Below are 21805 nucleotides of genomic sequence, written 5' to 3'. Positions count from 1 at the left end.
ATAGGGAATTTTAGATGAATTAAGTTTCAATTCTTGCCCTCAGGGAGCTTCAGTTCTCACCTGACTAAAAGATCATATTCTTTAAATTTGGCTTTCTAATATGAAAGTCAAAACAATGCCATCTGTGACGAATTTATGAACATCAAAGTCTATTCCAGTTTTGGAGTCTCATAACATACAGGGCTGATAATTTTATCCAGCTACATTTTACTACTGTTTTTCCCTTTGAGACATAGACTGGGAGACAGACTTGCACTTAAGGAGTTGAGTAACACTGATTCAGAAAGCTTTGATTTCTAAGAAGCTTGCCTTGTGAATATATTCCATTCAGAAAGATTTGAGAGCATTGTGGACAAATTCATGAACCATCCTGAGATGTAGACTCAAACAATTTTTGTATTTGTGTGCTCAAAAACTTGAGGATTGAAACTGGAGTTCTTTTAAACCTTGAGAACAAAATTCGTTTGAATTTTCTCCAGACAGGAAAATGCAGAGAATTGTTTGTCTCCTCATCTCAAAGGGAAAATCAGATTATTCTATGTTACATAAAGCCTACTCCAGTTTCTTCTTGCTGGCCCCCACATTTGCATCTGAGTGGCTACCTCTCTAAGGGTGTACAAACCAGCTTCCTATCCTCTCCTTGCCCCATCTCAATTTGCATTTTCGCTAGTCTTCCAACAGACACACAATCACTTTGATAGTTGATTGGCACCATGAATGTTTTTGAAGATACATTCTTTGTATTAAATGATAATGCCACACATTATGTTTGTTCTCTAAATTCCTGCTGGGAAAAAACTGTACTGTATACTTTTTTATCTATCCATGTATATCCAAATCTTACATTTTGGTGGTGGAGTATTTAGATAAATTGCCGGCATCTTGAATGCAATGGCAAGAGTGTGGTGTTTATTGAAAGCCCTGCACTTGTCCTCATGTGTCATTGGCCATAGAGCCTTTCCCACAGCAGAACTATAGTTTTACAACTTAAAATAAAGAAAAAAACAAAAAACAAAAACCAATAAACTTGTGTTCTCTTTAAGGTGTGGTTTGCAGCCCCTGTAAATCAACCAATTCTTATTCCATGCTCAAGATGCTCTGACCTGCAGGATTTTGTCATTTTAATATTCATGATTCCAGGAAGTAGCTAGGGACAGAATGGTAAAGACTGATGGTCCTGCTAATAGTAAACCTTTGCCATTCTTCGTGGTGTTGGGGGCAGCCATACTGACCATGCAGAATTCTTCCCCAAACCACATCTCCTAGCCAAGTGACAATTTACCTCTTCCTGCAATGGCCTATTCTTCCAGGACAATGTGCTGCAAATATTTAAAAGTAGCAGACCTCTTCATTGTTCCTGGGAAGACTCAGCAACTACCATTAAACAAACACAAACCTGCTGCTACTCATTCTAGAGCATTTTATAACTAGTTACCCATAAAAGCAGCAGCTCCATTGCAATCAAAGCTTGCAACTCATCTGTCTTGTAAATGTTAATTTAGGGCTTATGCTTGAAATCACTCTGCTTTTTTGTTTTTCTCATGTGGCAGTCACACTTCTCTTGTGGGTTTCAGCTCTGTGGGAGAGTGCTGCCTGAGTCTTTGAGATTCTCCCCCACAGTACCCCCAACACTGAATTTCACATCCAACATGTATGTAGCCTGTATTTTACTTCAAGCCATCTCAAACTTACCATAAATTTGCTGAAAATCTGTTCAGCTGTTTTAATATATTCAGTAACAGAACCACAGAAACTTAATTACATACACACATAAATCTCTATATAAATATGTATGTGTAAACACGGACTCCCTTTTTAATGAGGTCCAGTTGAAAGCATTTACTACTCCTGACTTTCAGAATGATTTTAGTAAGCTTAAAAATGGACCCATTTTTAATCACTTTCATGCATCTAAAGGGTCAGGAATGTTTGGCACTTTGACAAGAGCTCAAATTTCCTGTTACAGAGTTGAACTTGTAAGGGTTCAGATTTTCATGAAGTGTCACGGTGATGGAATGGGACTTTATTTCCAAAGAAAGGGAAAAGGGGTGTGTGTGGGGGAGTAATGGAGCTTTAAGCAGAGTCATCACCTTCTATTTAATTTGATTTATAACTAAGAATAAAAATATGAAGAGACCAAGTCTTGCATATACTTCTATGGAGCAGGGAGAGAGATGATAAGGAGATAAGGGTGAAATAGCAAAGCCTGTTAGACTTTGATAAGATTCTTCTCTCTGTTTTTATGCAGGATGAATCAATGAGATACATCTCTGAGAGCTGTTCTGGAGTCCTGTATCTCAATCTATCTAACACAACTATCACTAACAGGACGATGAGACTCCTGCCGAGGTAATGCTTGTGTTATCTGTATTACATTGAAGACAGTTATGCTCCTCTAGGCTATGACTTGCTCTAGCATTCCCCAAATGCAGTGCTGCTGTTACTAACACCCCACCACTGTGGCTGACAAGGGGACTGCTTTCAAGTCTCCAAGCTGGTGCCTAACCTCTCCCTCCTGGGAGAGGCTGGTTGAATAATTGGTCCTTTGCTTTGGCCAGTATTTTGGGGTCACTCTTGTAGCAATTTGCTCAGTAGCTTGAGTTAGACTCTGCCTTCTCTTTCTGTTCCTCCTCCTTGGGCATTGGAGCTTGGCCCCTAAATTCCAGTCTTGCGTTTGGACTTCTTTACAATAGAACCCCCAAATCCTGCCTCCTTAGACTCCGAGCACTGCAGTGCCAGATTCCCTGTGGCCATGCTCTGGTTACCTGTTGGGACTCCCATCACCTCCAGGAAACCTGATGCTTGTTTTCTGATCTATGGACTGTTGACAAGCTAGCACTTCTTTGAAAGAGAAGGGACAGGAGAACACATCACCAAGAGTTGACAGAATATTCAAATTTATCAAAAATTTCACATCATTCAATTATTCTCTACTTTCATCAAGGAAAGACTAATCAGGAAGGGTATATGATCATACTGGGAGAGATACAAAACATTTTTCAAACTGCTATTAAAGAATGAACCATTTTTGTGCATATAACTTTCTTAAGATCCTTTAAAAAATAACAGTGAGGCATTTGGAAAAGCTTAAACAGAAAATTCTAGGTGATAATTTCCCTTATCTTTTTCCTCTGGCCATTTTCTGGAAATGTGCAATGCTAAAAAAAAAAGTGGTTATGTATTTTGTTTATCTAATTAATTGAATTTCCATATTTTATTTAATCAAGTCTATCAGATCTTTCCTTTGAATTTTTTGAATCTTTTAAAAATAGGGGGTTTTCCTCCTTCCAGATATTTGATATGCATTTATTTATTTTTTTCTTGTATGATTTGTTTTTACTTAAATCTATAATCAACCTAGAATTTATTTCGGTAGATAAATGAGACAATGAGCTAATGATCATAGGGTTCAGCAAACTGTGACCTGTGTGGCTAAAAGCCTGTTTTTGTGCGGCTCATGAGCTAAGAATTTTTTTTTTTTCACTTTAAGAGCTGTTAAATAACTAACCAATTATTCCAGCATCATTTATTGAATAAAACTTTTCTCAACTGATATGTGATGTCACTTTATATACCTAAAAATTTTATATAGGTAGTAAGTACTAAAAACTCATCACCTTCTAATGTTCTTGTACATGTTACTGTGATGTATGTTCTCAAGGTTATTTATGTCCATTGTATCTGTAGGTGAAAACACTACAGAACTGTGAGCTACTGTGCATCTCTTCCCAACTCCATGTTCACTGACCACTCATTGGTAGCTTGAAATCAGTCAAAATGGGAGTGTTCTACACCATGGAAAATGGCAAACAATACAAATTTGGGCTTGATTTATTTATTGTTGATTGTTTAGACTGGAGAAAACAAAATAGCAGATAAAATTTAAAAGTGTGTCATGCCTGTAGCTGCAATGTTGTGAATAGCACAAAAAAACGGAGAAAGTATTCTTTCAGTACTTGAAAACTGTTATCGGATTCAGCAAAGAAGTTGCATCATTGATAGACATGTGAAATCTGGACATACATCCTTGTTTCACTTTTGTCTTACTCATCAATTTAAATAAAAATATTCATATTGGAACTATAAACATTCTTCAAATTTTTTGAACTTTATTTTTATTTTATGAAAATAAGAAATGCAGCAGAGTGTCAGATTTTATTTTTCCTTTGAGCATGTAGGAGACAAAAGTCCTACCTACATTTATGAGTTTGGCAAAAGTCAGTGAAAGCTTTGTGTGAGAATCAATTGACTATATAAAATTTACAATAAACACTATTGTATATTCTATTATTATTTTAAGTTGTGTGCTGTACATCTTTTGTACCTGCAAAATAGTTAATGTAAAATAGTAAGATGTACAAATTTATAGTAAACAAAGATACATTTATATACATACAAGTTTTTGAAGAGCCAGTTGCTAGATATTTACCAGTATGCTGATAATTAAAGATAAAATAAATGAGGAACTAATTCATTTTTACAATATTTAGTCTACCTATCAGGAACATAGTACAGTTAGAATTTTTTTTTTCAAATGTTCTTAAATGTCTCAAAATTTTGTTTTATTCATATGGATAGTCTTTGTGGTATCTTTTTTTTTTTAACATTTTTTTATTGATGTGGTATCTTTTTAATTGCCATTGTGAATGATATCCTTTCTGATTATAATTTCTCATTATATTTTCTAAATGGTCACTTTTGGACTTGGGTATGATATATATGTATCTTTTCAAACTTTTCATTTGTATGATTTAATCAATTTCTTCTAAAATAAAAAATAAAGCTACAAAATTACTTCTAAATAAGAACTTAGGCAAAGCTTCTATGATTTTATAAGTACTGTTCACTTTTTCTAAATGAACTGTTGTATATGTACCTTCCTCTTTGACCCAATAATTACTTAGAAGAGAATTTTTGGTTTCAAGTGGTTGAAGTTTCTTTGATTAAGTTCTGTTTTTAATTTCAGTTTTGTACGCTGTGGTCAAGAAATGTGGACTGAATTATTTCTACTTGGGGGGATTTATTGAGATTTCTTGATGGACTAGTTTATATAATTAATTTCAGTAAATCATCCATGAATATTTAATACAGGAGAGTTTTTTTAGAGAACAAAATTTCTATGTGTATATGCATATATGTGTATAAATTATTGACATGTCATAGATATTAGTGATATATTAGTTACCTATTATAATCAAGTTTCTATTATTTTTATATTTTATACATAAAGATTAATCAGTAGTATGTTTTATATAGATTATAGCATTTGTTCACATAAAATTATATTTTTTATTCTGGTTGATGTTTCTTTGCCTTAAATTCTTTCTTAATCTGCTATTAATACAGTCACTTTTATTTTCTTTTGCTTATAGTTTTGTGGAGTAACTTTATGTATCCCCATATTTTCAACCGTTGTGTTGCTATATTTTAGGTTTATCTTTACATGCAGCACATAGCTAACTTCTACTTTTAAAAATGTTAATCTCTTTGACTTTTTAAGAGGATAGTTTAAAAGATTAATATTTCTTATCCAACTGAGTGTATGGTCCTATTTTTATTATCCTGCTTTATGTTTTTGGTTTTTATGTTACTGCCCTGTACTCATTTTTTCTGATCTTTGCTATATAAAGTGCTTTTTATTTCTATGAGCTGAACGCATTTCAAAGATATCTGTGTATTCTCTTGTATATTCTAACTAGTGTCTATTTGTATGTTTTTAAAAAGCATGCTTTAACATGCATTTCTCTTAATTACTAAAGTCACGATGAAAGAGTAACTTTGGCTCCCTGTGTTAGACAAGAGATCTGATACGTTCCAATTTTCCCTTGAACTTGATGTTCCTCTACTTCCATTCACTTGTATGTAAAATATATATTAATTGTGATTTTTGTTAAGCACTTAACTTTCCTTTTAATACTGATTTTTGGTCTTTGTACTCAATATTATAATCATATTTATAATGGTTATGTAGTCCTAACTCTAGTTTTGTCAATCATAGATGGTCCATTTGTTCTACAATTTTCTTATTCTTTAATTTTGATTTTGATTCATTCCTATGATGACTGGAAATATAATTTAAAGAACTCTTTATCTGGGAAGATGGGCAAGTATTAGATTTTCAGTCATTGCTTTCTGAAAATAGCTTTGTTTTCTTGCAGGATGAACAACAAATTCTCTCAGTATATAGTTTTGAATTATGTCCCTTATTCTATCCTTAAAACTCTACAATGTTGCTCCATAATCTTTGATATTTAAAATTAAAGAGATGTCTAAAGCCAGCTTGATTTTTCTTCTTTGTTGGTAATCTATTTTTTATTCCAAGATACTGGCAAGAATTTCTTTTTCTCTGAGAAATTAAAAACATTTTCAAAGGTTAACTGTTCTTTCAATTAACTTTTTTCTGGATCATAGTAAACCTTTTGAACATTAAAACTTAGATCTTTTCTCAGCTAAGGAAGGTATTTTCCTCTTTCTTTGTTTTTCTGTTAACCAAAGTCTTTATTCAAATTTTATAAAGTTTTCCTCTCATGTCCTTTTATTTTTGCTCTAGGATCCAATGTAGGCTACCATATTGCATTCAGTTGTCATTTCTCCATAGTCTCTTCCAATCTGTGCCAGTCCTCAGTCATGTCTCTTATTTCATGACCTTGACACTTGAAGAACACTGTACAGTTATTTATTTTATAGAATGCCCTTCACTTTGGGTTTAATCTGATGGGTGTTTTTCTTTTATTCTGCTTCCATTCCATTTGTTCAGGTTTCATCTTAAGACTCCCCTTTTATTTTTAGATTGAATTTTGATTCTCATCCTTCAAAGCTGCCATCTTCCCTCTCAGCATTTTTGCCTCTGTATACATTTCCTCAGCCCACTGCATTCTCTATATCAGTAGTTCTCAAAGCATGTTCTAAGAACAGCAGCATTCCAGTTAATGTTTAATAACTGGCTGGGGTAGCGGGCAAAGGTATGTTCTAATTTATAGGATTTACTGATTTCTGTGGTATAACTAATTCCACCATGGCCAATTTTAAACTACCAACACGGTGTCACTGAATGTCGAGTTGGGAAGAGATGCTAACAATTAGTTCTCATGGGCTGGTGCAAGTCAGCTCCAGCGGCACCACTGTGGACGGCGCCTGATCCTTTCAGGAGTTCTATAGTGTTCTCTGCTCTGCAATATAGAACATCACTCAATACCTTTCTTTAGACATTCCATATTAAGATACATCTGTGTATGGATATATGTGCATGTATGAACATGTGTGTTTATATAGGGAGAATATATGTGCATATATGTATGTTTGTGTGTATGTATGTATGTATCTATATCTAGATAGAGCAGGGTAGTGGGGAGGGAAGAGAGAGAGAAATACATATTATAAAATCCATAAATCCATATGTGAAAATCTGAATTTACAAAGCAGATGATTTGGGAGTAGTATACATCATGTTATAAATTATTTTTTAAACTTAAAACATTTGTTCCAACCATACTTTGAGATAACCTTTCCTCCTAGGACATTTAAAATAATTCTACAGCTATGCATAGTTTTCCAGAGATGTTCATTTCACAAATGAAGCTATACCTTCAGTGAGCAAAAGATAGACAAACTGGACCCAAGATGAGAATTTTGTTTTGATTTTAACTGCTAGTTCTTGCTACTGAGACAACATTTAGGATAAATGCTATTTGGCACTGATGTTATTCATCATATGAAAAAAATGTACACTGACTTTCTTACATATAATAAAAAAACCGTTTCATAACGACTCTATTTTTGCTCTGCTTTCCATTGTTTCAAACATGCTTGGTTATGCAAAGGCATTTTTTAATTATAAATAACCAGAGACATGTTGTTTGTTGCTGTTCTCATTCACTCTTTGGTGTCTTTAGTACTTCTTTCCAAAGAAAAATGTAATTTGTTTGCCTCTCTTGGCAATACTGATTTGCCAGTTTTTAATTTGAGTATTTTTCCTCATGGCTTTGGGGACCTGCTCAGTTTCTTAAAGTTGAAAATGAGAGGGTGGGAGAGTATAGCTCAAGCAGTAGAGCACATGCTTAGCATACACGAGGTCCTGGGTTCAATCCCCAGTACGTCCTCTAAAAAATAAACAAACAAACAAACCTAATTACCTCCCCCAGCCAAAAAAAAAAAAAAAAAAAAAAAAAGGAAGAAAGAAAGAAAATGAGGGCTGCCCACACTCATGCCCAGTACAAGACATTTTTTTGCTTCTAAATACTTCCTGAATTAAACCCTTTCAATTTATTCCGATTCCCACAATCTATTCTAGATGGCACTCTCAGCATCTCATTTGGCACAGCATCCTGATGGTTCACTCTTAGCCTCTCTTCCCTTCAGTCTGCTCTGCCTTATGCTGCAGGAAGTATCATCCTGGAACAATAGTCTTATCATGTCTTTGGCAAGCATGAAGTCTAGACTCTTCCCTACTGTCCTTTAACATTATCTGGTCAAACTTATCTGCCCAGGTTTTCCAAGGGAAGCCCTTAACTCTGGTCATCTGATTCCTACATGCTTCTCTTTCTCTACAATTGGAATTCCTTTCTCCTCCCCTTGCTAATCCACAGACCTCACACTATCTATCAGAACTCCACAGTGATTTCTGCTTTTCCTGAGTTCTAATAGCAACATTCAGTCACTTATTCACCATGTGAATCAACCTTTATTTGCAAGGCATTCTGGGCATACAGTGGTGAGTAAAGCTATTATGATCTCTGCTCCTTAACGGAGCCTTATATGCTGTAGTAGCATGATGTCTAATTATTATTTCAGATAGATGAATCAACCACTCAGCTGGCTTGGAAACTTCTTATTGGCAGGGACTCTCGTGTTATATAGTCTCACCAGTGCCCATCAGATTAGGGTAGACAGAGTTAGCTGTTGCCTTGTAAATAGGAGGCCAAGTCACTGCATTGGGATTTCCTGCAGGAATTCTATTCTGCAAAACTACCTCTGTGAGACTAAAAAGTCCAAGACTTAACTCAAAAAAATCTACATACAAATCCTCTCTTGTATGACTGGGCTTGTGTCTGTGATTTTTCAGAGAGATTTTCATTTAAGTATGTAATTCTACATTTCCCTCTAGTAATAACTGCCTCAGGTGTTAAGAGATCTAACACAGAAGGCCTCAATTCTTTACTGAAAAAAAAAAATGCCAAAACAAAGGAGAAGAAATGATCTCTGTAGTTTCTATAAGAATTGTGATTTTTTTAAAGATTATGGCAACAGTAGAAAGATAAATAAATCACAAAAAGAATACCACTGCCACACACGTAAGAAATACTTAGTTATCAAATAATTAGAAGAAGATAAACACAGGCTGGAAACACCACCTTAAAGTGGAATTCGAGTTATCAAGTCATCTCTGGATTAGAAAAATGATCAACCAAATCTTACTCATGTAAAGGACACGTTTCTTTGCCAAAATTCAGGGTAAAAAGTAGCAATTTTGAATACAATTTGCCAAGAACAATTTCACTGTCAACTGATACCTTTGCCATTCCCAGAAGCGCTAATCTGCAGCACTGTAAATCCCTAGAAAGGCCTGCAGGGCCACTCAAGATTCCTGAGCTTTGCTTTCAAACCAATGGCTCCCATGAGGTTCTACTTTGAAGAGACATATCTAGAGACTTTTAATCTGGGGGTCATTTAATTTAATTAACAATCTCTTTTGCCAAACCCAAGGTTCTTAACCTGGGGTCAGTGGAGCCTCTAAGGAGACCAGGCATGGAAATCAGGGGTTCCATGAATCCTGAGAGGAGAAAAAAAATTTTGTTTTCACTAAGTTCTAACTGAAATGTAGGTAATAAAATCAGAGTAGTATTAGTAGTCCCTGGGACTCTTTCACGCATATAAATCACAAATATTTTCCTATAGTTGTTACAAATATTTCAAAATATCATCACTGCTTCAAAATCATGGTAGTTATTAGAACTGCCACTAGACCTTGTTATTTAACACGTTAATAAAGGAGCATATATGTTGTTATTCCACTCATTTGGTTTTTAAAATATTTTGATATCTTTCAATATAATTGACTGCCTTTATAATCATAAATATTCTATTTTATACATTACAAACCTTATGTTGACAAAGGGTCCATAGATCTGTAGGTATCTGTGACACAAAAAAGTTTAAGAACTCCTTGCTCAACTCTCATTTTTGGTTATTTGTTAACTGATCACATGCACTTAAACTGAACAATAGACTTGGACCAGATTTGAATAGATTTGAATAGGCGTGATTTTGTAAATAATAGTTTCATTATTTTAACTAAAGGAAGACTGATTTCTATATAGACCTTAAAGATAGGTTAGAAAGAACAGTCTGCAAATGAGTGGCAACACGTGTGAGGAACAGAAACTACATCAGAGGCTGTCAACCTCACTGGAGCTGACAGATTACATATGGCATCACCACCATGACCAAAATGAGGGTGCAGATGCAATATGAGGTCCCCCAAACTCTTGGAATCAGTTGTATGCCTCACTTTTGTTAGGTCAGTAACTGTTTCATTAAATGGAAGAAGATAATACAAACTTCTTAAGAATAATTCATATGTAATTATTATTTGAGGAAGTAGTAGCAGTACTAACTATATATATATATATATATATATATATATATATATAAATATATATATATAAAAGCTTCTACCTTATCCTTGCTGATTTTAATCAACAAAAATCACCCTCAATATAGTATTGTTACATGTACGTTCTCATGAAATTGTCACACCTCTAAGAGGAAAGAGCAGATAGGATTACATTCATGTCACAGATAACAAAAACTGAAGTTCAGGAAAGCCCTTCAGTTGGTCAAGGTTAAAAAAAGATAAAATTATAATCTCCACTTGACAGATGTGGAAACAATCTCTGAGAGGTTAGGGAAGTTGCAGTTAAGTGTCAGGGCCGGGATTCAAATCCAATTTGGCCAGATTCCAAAACCTTGTATATTTTCCATTGTGTCAAGCTGCCTGCCTCACTACTCCTTTCTCCAAATTAGAGAGCTGAAGGATCGTTAGAAATGACAACCTCCAAGAAAATTGTACTTCACTCAGTTGAGTCACAGGGATATACTTCAGGGAGAGGAAGATAAAGCATTTCCAAAACTTTGGATAGCTCTTGTTAACTCAAGGGCCCCAGAAGAAGGGACGTGTCTTTGGGATGTTAGTGCTGCTTCCTCCTTCAGAGACCTGCCCACCCAGCCACAGGCTTCCCTCACTGTTCTGTTGAATCCCACAGACACAGCCATTACCAGACGGGAACGTGTGTTCTGAGTCAAATAATTCGCTATGGAATGGGGACCATTTTATCATATAGATGTGTTTTTTCAAATTTTGGAAATAAATCTGGTAATTGGTCAAAGCTTGCATACCTAATTTCCCATTTATGTGAAGGTAAACTTTGTTAGTCATTTGTGGGCTTTTGAGGGACAAAGAGGCATTTTCTTCCTCGCTTTTATTCCTTTTGCTTTCTAACTTGCTGTTAAACTGTTGCACATCACAAACCAAGAGCATGTTGTTAATTCCATTACAAGAGCAGGCAGTAGTGGGAGTTCTTGAACTTTTAAAAAATGCCAGACTTAGGAAGGCTTGGAAGATTGTCCAAGTGTCCTCAAACTTGCACAACAGTACAGGCTTGTCCTAAATACCACCCCCCCATTTTTTCTGGAAGCTCTAATTTTGGTCATGGTGGTAATGCCATATTTAATCCGTTTCAACTCCAGTGAGACTGATAGCCTCTGATGTAGTTTTTATTTCTCTCATATTTGCCCACTCATTTACAGACTGTTTTTCTTAACCCATTTGTAAGCTCTGTATATCAATCAATCTTTCTTTAGCTATAATAATAAAACTGTTACTTACAAAATCATGCACATTCAAATTTATTTTTTCAAACCATTTGCTTATCATGTCCATTTTAAGAGTCTGTTATGTATAACTTTGCCTCCTTTCTGCCCCAAATCCTCAATCTCATGTAACAGTTAATCGCCATTTATATGTTTACAAAGGGTTTGTCCCTTCTAGACATTTTGCACATTATTTGGGTGCTCCAAAGATGAAACCTAAAGGCAACAATAACACAATCTCTGAAACTTGGATTTCAAATACAAACTAACTTCTAAACAATACGAATGCACAAAACTCCCCTTCCCCCAAAGCTTTATCCCAATTAGCTTTCTTAAAAATCTAGGCAAATCTTTCATTATTTTCATTGAAATGTGATTATGCATTATCTGATATACTACTGCAATCTCCTTCACTTGGCAGGGAGAGAATTAACAATAAAGTTTGAGTCTTGAATATCTGCAAGGAGAAAAGATTAATTTATAGTTTTACTTCTCTTTGTCACAGTGGTTTAAGAAAGATGTGAGAAAACAACTAAAGAATAATCACTTTCCTTCCTCTCTTCGCTGCCCTATCTTTCAGGCACTTCCACAATTTACAAAATCTTAGTCTGGCTTATTGCAGAAAGTTCACAGACAAAGGTTTACAGTACCTGAATTTGGGGAATGGATGCCACAAACTCATCTATCTGGACCTTTCCGGCTGCACCCAGGTTTGTCTTTCAGTCTTCCCCTTCGTGCAGCAGGCGAAGAAGTCCTCCAGAGAACGGGCTACATCCAGCCCTCATGCTATACTAACGCTGTGCACGGACTGCAGCACACTTTTTAGAGGTTTTAAATTACATGGCCACAGCTGCTTAAATTTTCCCCAGGATCGCTACTATAGGCTCCTGGCTTCCTTCCACTGGAGTGTCACATCCACTGACAGGCAGAGTTCACTGGACGAGGAAGCAGACCACTTCTGTGTAGATACTCTGAGCACAGTTGTAATACCAGAGTCCAAATGTTGAAAACTTTAGAAATGCTACCAAGACACAAACAAAGGAAAACATTTTGAGGGGAGAAGTTGCAAGGAACTTCCTGGAAAGTCAATTCGCTCCCACATGGGGTTTCAAAGAGTAAACAGTATTTGGAATAAATGCCAAGATAAATGTAAGATAAAAAAATGTAAGAAATGTAAGATAAATGGATAAATGTAAGAAAGGAAATACAACAAATAATATGATTTTTAAAATTGCATTATATTCTTGGGCTAAATGACATGAAGATTTGAGGTCTACATGGGGAAATATTTAAGTCTGAAGGAACAAGACTAAGGAAAACTGGGCAGAAAATAGGGTGGAATTGTGGACGGTAGGGCATGGCACCCTGGAAGCAGTTACTGCCTCCTTGACAGTTTCTTCTGCTCTCTTTTGTTACACTTAAGTCATGATTCTTTTAACCTCTTTTCTTCCACCTCCATGTGTATTTTATTGATATCAGTGTCCTAGTATGTTCATCATTCTGTGGGAATTATATAATAACGCAGATGAGAACTGTTACTATATGCCAGGCACCATGTTGAGTGTTTTACACAGATCAGATTTACCTCTCACACAAATGCTGTGCAGTACATATCTATCAGACATGAAGGGATGAAGGCTCTCAAGGCTGTACAGGTGGTGGAAGCACTGGTGAAAGGACTGGTTCAGTTATAAGCAGGCAGATTTTCTGGAAGGAATATAGGACAGCACGAGTTTCTCCTCCAAGTGCCTGAATGGACAGAATTCTCACTTAGCCAACACCACTGGCATACTGTGGCTTCCTGGTGTGCTAGGCAATGGGAGGATGTAGGGGTAAAGTGGGGGGACTTTAAGCTAGGGCTGAAATGGTGAGAACGTGCAATTGTTTAACATGGATCTACTGACGTGCAGCTTGCTAAGCATCAACATCTACCATCACACGATGACCAGGATGGCCTTAATGTTCCCTCCAGACTCAACTTTAGACAGGCTTCTTCCTGACCCTGGGCCCCCGACCTCTCTTTTCTTAGAGCATTCGCTTGAGAAAACTGGTGGTTGTACATTCTTCCTCTGCTCCCTTTGAGATATAAACCTCTTAAAAAGGTTTTTTGCCAGTTTTACAGCCCAGGAATATCTTCCTCAAGGACATGGGTGCCAGCCTTTGGTACGTAATCATCAAGAGAGATAGCACCAGTGTCTCCTGGTCTCTGTGGGAGGAGAGGAGCCTAACTTCGATATGGACGCCAATAAGTAAACACAGATGGCCTAATCACAGAGGAAGAATATTTGCAAATTCAGAAATAACTCAGTGCGCTGGACACATTCCACGGATCAATCTCCCCACTACAGATACCTCCTTTACTACTTTTACTTTTACACCAGCCCACCACAGTGCTTCAAAACCCTCCCCACTGTGTGTGATTACCTCCTTGTTCTTCTTAATTTCCACCAGGTAATTACTGTGGCAATAACACACAGCACATGCACAGACACACAAACACACATACATCTGTCTTAAGGATAAATATTTTTGGTCACAGTCAATCAAAATGAGAGGTTTCAAATTGATGACCCTCTGGACAGACCTGTGTGCAAAACATACATAGCCTATTTTAAAATTTTGAGCTAACATTTAAAATTGTGGAGTTTTCAAATAAAAATCTAGACTTCAAGCTTCTCTTAAAAAAACAGAAGAACTAGCAAAATTGGGCCTGCATTTCCACATGGCAACAACAGGCTGGAGCAAGTCAGCCTCACCTAGTGGAACTTGTACCATCTGAAACATTGTAAGAAATGGGCTTATTATGAACCAGATATCTTAACAATGGCTACTGCTGTAGCTTCACAAACATTCAGTGAATCTTGGATGCTACTGCTTCTGAGGGACTTATTAAGTCCTCTGAGGAGGTGCATCTACCTCCCCAGCTCTGGGTATGAGGATCGTTTTACCCTTTCAGGACTAGTTGCATTGATATGAAAATATAAAAATGGTTTCAAAGAAGGAAAATTCTCTATTCACAGATTTTTTTCAGTTCTCTCCTTGGAAAGTAAAATCTGTTATTTTTTTTTTTTAATATGTTTTGAATTTTGCACTATGAAGTCATGTGTTAATACATCTGACCAAAGAAAAAGTTCCTAATAAAACAAAAAGGGTTGAGAGTAGAAGCCTACAACTAAATGCTTTTCATGGGTGTTTACTGAGTACCTGTTGCATACTGGGTGCCATGATGAGTAAAACAGCAGCTCTGTCTTCTAGGAGTTCTGACTTAACATAAACAAAATACGTCAAGGGCTAAATAGTCATGCAGTCATGGCTGCCCCAAAAAGGAAAAAGATGTATTTACATAATATTGTATAAGAATTTTAACCATAATTGTTAGAAAACATAAATAAGTGGATGATGAACTACAAAGAAAAGTGAAAATCAATTACATATGTTTTAGAAATATTCTGCATTCTTACGGGATTGGATAAATACTATAGGTGAGTTGAGTAATATGGCTGATTTTCTAATGAAAACCAGCACTTGCACATGCACTTGCATGTCATCATCTTTGATGTGGCTAAAGTGATGCCCCTGCCCAGTTTCTCCCCCTCGAAAAAGCCTCTGCTCACATTTGGCTTGAGTCAGGATAGGGCCGCTCCAGGGAGCTCTCACTGTCCACTGCTAATCTCTAACCATATACTTGCCACTTGGAGTTTTCTTTTTCACTTTAAAAAAAAAAAAAATCTGTTTTTTTCTTGTTACATGTTAAATGCAGAAAAAGACAAGAAAAAAGGAGAAAAGATTTAAATTACCTAAAAATTCACCACGAAGAAATAATAAACACTACCATTGTTTCATGGAAAAGCTTTCTGGCCTTTATTCTATGCATGTTTAAACTGAAATGGATTATATAGTACACATATCTTTTATTTAATATTTATAAAGTGAGTATCTCTTTATTCCATGAACTATTTTCCTGTAACTTACTTTTAATAGCTATTTGGTATTCCATTGTATCAAAATACCAATATGTATTTAACCATTCATTATTGGCCTACATTCTTTTTTAGGCCTATCTTTTTTTTTTTTTTTTTTTTGCTATAATCAATATCCTGTAAGGAAAATTCTTATAGCCATATCTTTGTAATTTTTTGGTACAAATTTTTAGAAGTGAAATGATCAGAGGATATAGTTATTTTTAAGGCCAGCCATACTCTACAAAGATGGTCAATTTACACTTACCATAAATTTAAAATAATGTTTGGTATCTTCATACATGTATTACATATAAAAAAACTTTTGCCAGTTCAACATTGAATATGATATTTTATATTTTTAATTTGTATTTCTTTGATCACCATGCAAAGTTAAACCATGTCCAGGCACTTAATAATTATTTGTTGAATGATAATATTCTTATCCCAACAGGCTGCCATTGTTAAGAAATTTTTCAAACTGATTTAAAAATTTCTTTCAGAGTCTGAGTACAACATTTTCATTACAGTATGTTCAGAAGGAAAAAAAAATCTACATTCATTTAACAAAAAAATTCTGGTTGAATCAGCTGAACAAATTTAATTCATTTGCTCTTATATTTACTACTTATTCAAAGTTATAAAATCTAAGCTTATGCCATAAAATAATTTTTTCTTTTCTTTTTTAAATTGATATAGTTGCTGTACAATTAAAGCAATTTTTAAATTTATGTTTAAATGCAATTTGGTAAGACTTTTTCAAGATAAAATAGTTTTATCACATAAAGAGGGTACCCTTTCCTGTGCTCCTTTGTTATCTATCAAATGTCTGGGAGATACTTGGCAACAAAGAACGGATCCACTTTTTTCTTGTTTCAAGGAATGATGTGTGACCTAAGTCATGGCAGACATTTGTCAGATGTTTATTGAATATTTGGATTAATGTTTAGTTAAGTAAGTGAAGCCAATGAACTACTGTATGAAATGTTTGTAGTTTTCCTTTGTACTTTGTTTCAGGGAACTACTCCCTTCCCATGTGGTTCTGGGGAGCTGTCAGTCATGGCATCTCGAAAGCAACACACCACAGCAACCGGGAGGGTTCTGGGGCACCTGCATTTTAATCTTGAGTTTGCTATTTACTAGGTATGGGACTGGGGCAGGTTGCCTAAGCTTTCTGTATACTTCACTTTCCTTATCTATGAAATGGGGAAAATACTAGTAACTAACTCAGAAGTGTGTTGTGTGAATGAAATGATTTGATACATATAAGAGGCTTAGAATGGTGGCTGCATATAGTAAATGCTGAGCCACCATTAACTATTATTATTAGATAGTATTTTCCTATGGCCATTGGTCATTTGGCCCAGGCCTAAATGTTTCTAAATTCCATCCACAGTGGCTGTGATTTTCTAGGAAGAGCATGACCTAATCAGAACCATTCAGAATCCCTTTAGGTACTCAACATTAGGAAAAATAAATTCTGTTTCTCTGAGGTTGTAAGGCCTGCCTGGAATGTGTAAGTCTAGGCTAATTTGTGGTTCTCTTGCTCAGGAACATGGAAGAAATTTGTCTGCAGTGGGAAAGAATGAAACCATCACAAAGAGATTGACCTTCAAGAGGGAGAGATAATGTGTTTGAAAAGGAGAGATGGTACACTTTTGTTTAGCTGGACTTTCAGTTAGAGACAAACTTAATTCCATTTCTACCTACACTAGTGTATGTTGGGTTTCTGTCATTGCGACTGAAGGAAGCTGACTGGGACAACTGGTGAGGGTGTGGTTCCTATTTAGCTGTTAGTTGGGGTAACAGAGAATACTTCTGGTTGGGCTTGGTGGAGAGCCTTACTCAAGAGAAAAAAACTAAGGCCCGAGAGAGAAGGTTGTGAAAGTTTCTCACAGCTCTTCCACCTTGCACCTGAATTTGTTGCTTTGTACATGCGTGTAACTGACCACAAAGCAATCCTTAACACCCAAGAAGCCAGGTGAAGTCTGCTTCCACTTTTGCTGGCATTGACAGTTGGGACCTACTGAGCAAAGGCATTCTCTAATGACTTTTTTGAGAGTAAATTCTGTCAAAGTATAATATATATATAGAAAAGTATACAAAGTGCTGTGAACATTCATGTACATGTCCTTCAATTAAAAAGTGAGCAAAACATGACAGTCTTCCTCTAACAACCAAAAAAAGAATACGTTCATATATATATATTCTTGCATTCTTATGTCATGGTTCTGTGTGTGTATTTTAATTCTTCCAAATGATATTGTGCTCTACATCTCTCTTTTTCTTATATCTGATGATAGTTCTAAAGGTGCCTCTCTAAGTCACCTCTTCCTTCCAATCCCTTAATCATAGACAGCCCCAAGTTTCAGTTCTTGGCCTACTTTTTTTCTCATCATGCCCTTGGTGATGTCATCTAGATGATAGCTTTAAATATCGCCTATAATAATAAGTGTGTGTATATATACATATATATATATATATATATATATATATATAATCATTACATATGTATATGTATAATATACACACATACACATACAAATATACACACATAACACACATATATGTAATGTATGTATATGAGTTGTTTATATATGCATATATACATGTATGTATGTTTATAGGTGTGTACACATATATAGGAATACATATACATAATATACATGTATAGAAATATGTATATATGTGTATATACACACACATAGACACATATATATAATATACATCTTTAACCCAGACTTCTCTTTCAAATGTTGGACTATTACATCTTTAAAAAAAAATCCCTGCTCTGAAAAATAACCCTTTGTTCCACCTTCAGCCTTCCTGTCCTAGTTAATGACAGCTCCATGTTACAGTTACTTAGGCCAAAAATCTTGGAGTCATCTGTTACAAACTGAATTGTATCCTCCTCCAAATCCATATGTTGAATTCCTAACCCCTAGTATCTTAGAATGTGACTTTATTTGGAAATACAGATGTAATTAATTAAACATTGCAGATGTAATTAATTAAGATGAGATCATTAGGGTGGGCCCAAATCCATTATGACTGATGTCTTATAAAAAGAGGAAATTTGGACACAGACACATGCATAGGGTAGAGCGTCATGTAAACATGAAGACAGCCATCTACCAGCCAAGGAGAGAGGCCTGAAACATAGCCTTCCATCACACTGAAGGAACTAACCCTGCAGACACCAAGATCTTGAACCTTTAGCCTTCAGAACGGTTGCACAACAAATTTCTGTTGTTTAAGCCACTCAGTTTGTGGTACTTTGTTACAGCAGACGTAGCAAACTAATAAGTTATCCTTGACTCTTCTCTTTCTCTCACACTCCACATGCTCTCTGTTAGGAAATCCAGTTGACTGGTACTTCAAATATATCCTGGATCTCTTCACCATTTACCCAGCTACCACCCAAGTCCAAGTCGCCGTCATCTCTTGTCTGGATTATTGTGAGAGCTTCCCAGTTAGTTTCTCTGCTTTCACTTCTACCTCCTGTAAGTCTCCCCTCAACATAGCAGCAACTAGAATGATCTTTTAAAAACTCAAGTCGATGTCTTTCCTCTGCTCAAATACCTGACATGTCTTCCTATTCACTCAAACAAAATCCTTGGAAGGAACTTCAAGACCCCATGTAATCTGCCTCCTTCCCTAATTGCCTGTCTGACATCACTTCATATTACTCTTCCTCTTACCAACTCTGCTCCAGCCATACTGGCTTCCTTGCTGTTCTTTCAACACATAAGCTCTTGCCTAAAGAGTTTTTTTACACTGGCCATTTTCCTTGCCTGGAACACTCTTTCTGCAGCTATCTGTATGGCTAATTTCCTCACCTCCTCTAAGTCTTTCTAACATATCCCCAAAATGAATGAATCAGTGGAGAAATGCTCCAGAGAGATCCACATCAGTTCCCTGTTCATTTCAGAGCTCTCTAAAATATGATCTTGTTTCTTTCAAAATCTCAAAACAAAAAATATGGGTAGGATTAAGAGTTTTAATGTAAAGGATAAATCCATCCTACTTGTATATGAGAAAATGCCAATTAGGAGGGCAGTGATTCCTGGTTTTGCCTTGCCTTCACCATCTGCTCTGTTTGTGTGTAACTCCAAGGATTCCCTTTTTGGTATTACCTTTGGGTAGCCACTTTTCCTACAGATTCATATATCTCCAACTGGGTTTAGCAGTGGGTTATGGCATTAGGTAGGAAGCTAGGCATGGAATGATCACAGTTGTACTGGGAAGGAAGGCTGGGGTGCAGCCAATCTCAGGCTTACATTCAAATGCCCAGAAACTGGTATCTCTGAACATGGAGTGGCAGAAGGAGCCAGATGAAAAGTAGGGGGTTTGGACCAAGGATTTATATATTCAGATTTAAGATTTAAGTGAAACCAGAGAGTAAGAGTTCACAATAGCATTTTCTACCTCTCTGCCTCCCCTGATCTTCATTTCCAGACTCAGTACTTTCACTAGGCTCACTTTTTGCCCTCTGCCTGGATGCCCCCATACTGTCTCTTTCTCCCATTTTCTAGGTTAACTTTCACATATCCTTTGAGGTTCTGCTCAATCATAACCTTCTCTAGGAATCCCTCACTGACCCCTCCTTTTCCCCAACCCAAGCTAGGTTACGATTCATTGCACTTTCACTAAGTGTTCTCTGTGTACTTGATGGTCTACTTATTTGTCTGTTCTCCTTCCCATTGTGAGCTCCTTGATGGCCAGGATGCTGCCTTATTTGTCTGTATCTGTATCCTCAGCATATAGTAAGTACCTGGCATATAGGAGGACTTTGATCAATGTTTGATGATTGAATGAATGAAATTGCAGTCAATTTCAGAGCACGGTTAGCCAGGTGCTTCAGGTGGAAGCTCAGGAGGCCTGTTAGACATCTGAGAAGTTGGCCACTTGCTAAAGCAAGGTCTGATGATTTTTTCTTGGTAAGAGTTGAGTCTGACATTTCTTTAGATTTACAGGGAGAAAAGAGCCTAGGAAACTACAAAATACTAAAATAAAGGTGTTTTTTAATCAACTATTTTGACAGCATCCTAGAAATGTTCAAATGATTGGAATACTCAATACAATAATGCCAGTTTATCAGTAATTCTTGAACTATTAAATTTCTCTGGGCCTCATGAAACTTAAAGGTAGGCTGTGTAAACCGCTAACTAGAAGATTCTAAGGTCATTTCGGTTCTCTCCAGGCTGCATAAATTCCAACCTCCCCTTTCAGAGAGGCAAAGATCATGGAAGGTCTTACTTATTCACCCCTGGGGTTTGTGGTGGAGGTGGGAGAAAGCCACAGAGTACATCCAAGGATAAATGTATTAGCCAAGTGGAACAGAGATTGCATAAGCAGAGCTATCTCTCTCGCCACCCGCCCCTTTTATACAGCAGAAGGCAGTGGGGTGGTGAAAGGAGCCCCAAACGAAGGTTAGGAGACCTGGGATCTAGTCCTTGTTGTGTGACTAAGTACTTGTGCCACCCTGGGCAGTTACTTAGTTTTTCTGCCTCAGTTTCCTTGTCTGTAGAATGGGTAGGTTGGGATAGATGATCTCTGAGATCTTTTTTAGCTTTAGGATTTTGTATTTCTATATGATGACTAACCAAGATAACTAAAGAAAGAGTAAGATTAGGGGAAAAGAAAAATGGATTTTATTTTGGAAATGCTGAATTTGAGGTTCCTGTGATACATCGGGGTCTCAATGACAAGAACTACTTGAAAGTGGAAATCTGGTCCTTGGAGCACAGGCTGGGAGTGGAGGTTCAGATTTGGCAGTTTATCAGTAGGGGGTAACTGGAATAATAAGAATTATGTGACCAGCTAAACCAGTTGTGAATAAACTGATTATGTACCAAAATGAGTTAGTAAAAGCTACATTCAAATTTTTAATTCACTTATATTTATTTGATCCCATTTTCCCTTATTCTATATTTTAATGGATGGTAATAAATGGCTACCATTTGTTGGGTATTGAC

The 21805-nt window shown here is 36.3% G+C and overlaps 2 protein-coding genes across 2 annotated transcripts in view; one reads left to right on the top strand and one right to left on the bottom strand.

Annotated features, from left to right (window-relative positions):
- FBXL13 (F-box and leucine rich repeat protein 13) overlaps positions 1-21805 on the top strand; it is a 167327-nt gene that overhangs the window by 83459 nt on the left and 62063 nt on the right. The window contains exons 11-12 of the mRNA XM_010984850.3: positions 2249-2349; positions 12449-12578. Of these exons, the coding sequence (XP_010983152.1) occupies positions 2249-2349; positions 12449-12578 (231 nt within the window). The remainder of the gene's footprint in view (positions 1-2248; positions 2350-12448; positions 12579-21805) is intronic.
- Positions 12760-21805, bottom strand: part of FAM185A (family with sequence similarity 185 member A) — a 130547-nt gene continuing 121501 nt past the window's right edge. The window contains exon 9 of the mRNA XM_031454738.2: positions 12760-12889. Within this exon, the coding sequence (XP_031310598.1) occupies positions 12801-12889 (89 nt within the window). The 3' untranslated portion in view covers positions 12760-12800. The remainder of the gene's footprint in view (positions 12890-21805) is intronic.

This window comes from Camelus dromedarius, chromosome 7, assembly GCF_036321535.1.
Source record: "Camelus dromedarius isolate mCamDro1 chromosome 7, mCamDro1.pat, whole genome shotgun sequence".
Classification (NCBI taxonomy): domain Eukaryota; kingdom Metazoa; phylum Chordata; class Mammalia; order Artiodactyla; family Camelidae; genus Camelus; species Camelus dromedarius.
Note: the sequence above shows the minus strand (reverse complement) of the source record. Positions and strands in the feature narration are given on the sequence as shown.